Source organism: Triticum dicoccoides, unplaced genomic scaffold, assembly GCF_002162155.2.
Source record: "Triticum dicoccoides isolate Atlit2015 ecotype Zavitan unplaced genomic scaffold, WEW_v2.0 scaffold90108, whole genome shotgun sequence".
Classification (NCBI taxonomy): domain Eukaryota; kingdom Viridiplantae; phylum Streptophyta; class Magnoliopsida; order Poales; family Poaceae; genus Triticum; species Triticum dicoccoides.
In genome coordinates, this window is record NW_021308857.1 from 102 (window position 1) to 3,674 (window position 3,573).

General features: G+C 43.8%; 1 protein-coding gene across 1 annotated transcript; it reads left to right on the forward strand.

The window, feature by feature from the left end:
* The first annotated feature begins 299 nt into the window (after positions 1–299).
* On the forward strand, positions 300–3,455 carry LOC119348367. Its single transcript, XM_037616533.1, has 2 exons — positions 300–344; positions 2,289–3,455. Exons 1-2 carry the CDS (start codon positions 300–302, stop codon positions 3,453–3,455), a joined length of 1,212 nt encoding a protein of 403 aa, XP_037472430.1.
* The last annotated feature ends 118 nt before the right edge of the window (positions 3,456–3,573 follow it).

The window sequence follows — 3,573 nt, forward strand, 5'->3', positions numbered from 1 at the left end:
AAGTGTTGGGCAATGTGTACAAAACAATGTTCTTGTCTTTTTGCCCAAACATTGAAATTGTATATCGTTGCAATGGCATCGTGCTCTCCAGCTTCTACGTACTTTGTGGTGGTGGTGTTCCCTCCGGCTCCGCCGTCAAGTTGGTGAGTGTGTGTTGGAGGTGGGCTTCTTCATATTTGTTTAGAGCTTCTTTGACGGTGGCTTCGTTTCCGGCGCACTGGTCCTCTTGGACTGTAGCACGGAGACATCCCATCGGCGCGATCAAACAAGGTTTGGCCCACCAAGGCTGTGGAGCAGCGATGGCGGCGGCGGCAGTGCGCCGGCGGCTCGCATTGGAGCTTCAGGTTGTTGAGCATCTTAGTGACTTGTTTGTAATTTTCTCTCTATATGAGGTGTTTTGTACTGTTGGAGATCCTCTATAATAGATCTGGGGGCTTATCCACATTTTTTTACTACTAATAGTTTAAAATGTAAATTGATCACTAAAAACCGTAAATCAAAAAGTGATAAATGTGTTAAAAAGAATCCCTCAAACGTCGCACAAGACGAGTAACGGTTCAATAAAGTCCCTCCGCCCTCTCACTCCCAAATCCCCCAGCTCTCCAGCGACTCTCCATGGCTCCCCCTCCCACTGTTCCCACCCACGGCCAGGGTCCATTCCCCGGCGGTACCCAAGTCCCTGCTAGCCTCTCCCCTCCCCTCCCCGCCTCTCACCGACCAGGGCACTAATCACTCAATGGTATGCTGTCACCCCGCCTTGCCTCCTCCACCTGATTATCTCTCTTGTTTTTTTAGTTGATTATCTCTCTAGTTAGGGCTTTTAGCTGGTTGGGGAATCGATTCTTTACCCAAACAAAATACTTGGCGCCGATGCGCATGATTGGGGGTGGGCGGATGTTAACGTTTTGTTATTGTTCCAGATCGTGACATCGCCTGACCAATTTGTTTTTGTTTATTTTTGATAAAGAAGGTCGATCTGGAATTTGTTTTTTAGTTTATCAAATCTTGGCAACGTAGTGTTTTACATGACCTAAAAACTACAAATATTTGGCCATACTTAACTCCAATGTTCATGCCAGTGCGTTTTTTTTCCTTTTGAAATCATCCCAGCATGTTCTTGGAAAGATTGCTGCTTTACCTGCAAAAAATACTGGCCTATTACTGTAACCCCTTCCTTAGGCATATATCTGATTATCTCTCGTTAGGTTTAGCCGGTCAGGGAAATCCATTCCTTTAGCTAATCGAAATTGTTTCTCTTGGTAAATCTGCATTTATCTGATGTAAAAACTGCAAAAGAAGTGCATGAGTAGTTGAATACTTGGCTCAATCCGATTCCTAGATTTGGATGTTTTTCTAGTAGATCTGTACCTACCTTTTAATTGTTGTTCCAGATAGCTACTTTACCTAACCCAACTGTTTTTGTTTTGGATAAAAAAGGTCGATCAAAATTATTTATGTTAGGTGAGCAAACCTTGGTAATAAAGTTCTTGTATCTGATCCAAAAACTACAAACGTAAGGTACTACCTCTGTTTCTAAATGTAAGATGTTTTGGCAGTTTAAATAGAATTGCCAAAACATCTTATATTTAGGAACAAAGGGTATAGTATTTTCTAGCTGTTCTAAGTTCTGCAATGGAGTTTAAGGTGACGAATCTTCAGGAATGGTTAAACTTGGCTCAGATTCCCATTTGTCATCACTTCACCCTGTACTTGTACGAAATGTCACTTCTTGTTAGACATATTTCATATAACAGAAAATTGCTTCCTCATATGAAAAATAAATAGAGAATGGACTATCCTGAGTAGCTTATTAGTGTCAAGCCGTTGGGCCCGTCAAAAGAAAAAGTGTCAAGCCATTGGACATGAGAAACTAATTTAGGTGGGCTTTTTGTCCCCCGGTGACTTTAAAAAATAAACATGAGAAACTAAGAAGACCTTGTCAACTCACCATACATATGAAGCTGCGCTGTTGGTGTTTCTATTATTTCCGTACTTTGTTGTGGTTACTGTGACAAATAAATAGTGCTTCACTGCCTGCTTTTCTGCCGTTGCCAAGTGCAAGAAGCATATATGTGATAACCATGAACTGCAAAGCTAGTTGTGCAAATATACTTCTATTTTAGGACTGATGGATTGCTTTGCTGGTTTCCACGATATCTTTGTATTTTTGATATACTCTGAACTTCTATTGCTTTGTGATGGCCTTTGGTGTCAGAGTAGTTCAGCAAGCATATGCATTACAATTTTCTTACTCTGCTAAACTATGAATCATATATCTTGTTTTGTAGACTTGCATGATGGAGGCTGCACAGTTTGGACCTTGGTCAGATCTTGCGCCGGAACTCTTGGGCCTTGTCCTGAAGCGCCTCCCTTCCTTAGCTGACCGTGTTCTCCTGAGGGCAGTCTGTCACCCATGGCGCTCTAATAGTGTATCAAAGACCCTTCCCTTTCCATTCCCATGGCTCACCCTCCCGGATGGAACCTTCCTCAGCATCCTAGGCAGTGAGGTTCACCACATGTCTCTGCCCAATGGTGCTCGTTGGCATGGCTCCGTTGAAAACAGGCTATTCCTCATGAGCAGTGATGGTGCATGTTCATTGGTGAACCCTTTCTCCAAGACCACATTGGAGCTTCCTAATCTAGTCACTGTTTGGCAGAGCGAGATAGATAACCATGCTGAACTTGGTCATTTCCCAGCTGTTTCCTATAAGTTGGTGGCTCCCTCGTCCCTGGACTCATCACCAAAGTCCCTTGCTGCTGCGCTGATCATTGGCAATGGTTATTCTCTTGATCTTTGTATTATCCAACCACCTGCTGCCACTTACTCATTCAGAGGCACAAGCACTGAGGACCCAACAATATTAGTGGACCTTGCATTCTTCGATGGAAGGTTGTACGTGGTGTCTGAGTTTTTCAAGCTTTTCGTCGTTGATTTCAGTGAGAACCTTGGTAGTAAGCCAAACATGGAATGCCTGATTGACTCTATGGGTGATTATCTGAGAACGCCTCCATACCTGTCTAAAAAGGAGTTCTATGGACTTTGGCAGTATTTAGTGGAATGTGGTGGTAGGCTGCTGATGGTGCAACGATTTACAAAGTCACAGGGTTTTAGGAATTCTCAAACTGTTGGATTTAATGTCCTTGAGGCAGACTTGAGCACCAACCCTGGTCATTGGAGACTGGTAAGTGATTTGAGTGGCCATGTGCTCTTTCTTGGCAAGCAAAGCTCGAAGTTCCTGCCTGCTGGTGAATGCAGTGGATCCCAGGAGGACTGCATCTACTTCATCTGCGACTATCCTTGTCCGGAGGCTTCTGCAGACCCTCTTCGCGACGCTGGCATATATAACGTGAGAAATGGGATAATCATGCCATTACTTTCAGGGAGTCCTGCAGTACCGCAACGCCAAGCCGGACAGTGGGGCCTGACATGGTTTTTTCCTTCTGAAGCTGTATGATTGACCTCAGCAGGGCTTGCTAATCTTTGTGATCAACCAACCTGCCTCTGTTCTGCTCATCTTTATCCTATTAATAATATGTTATCATGTGCACTTTTATGTCCTTAGGTGACCTTTA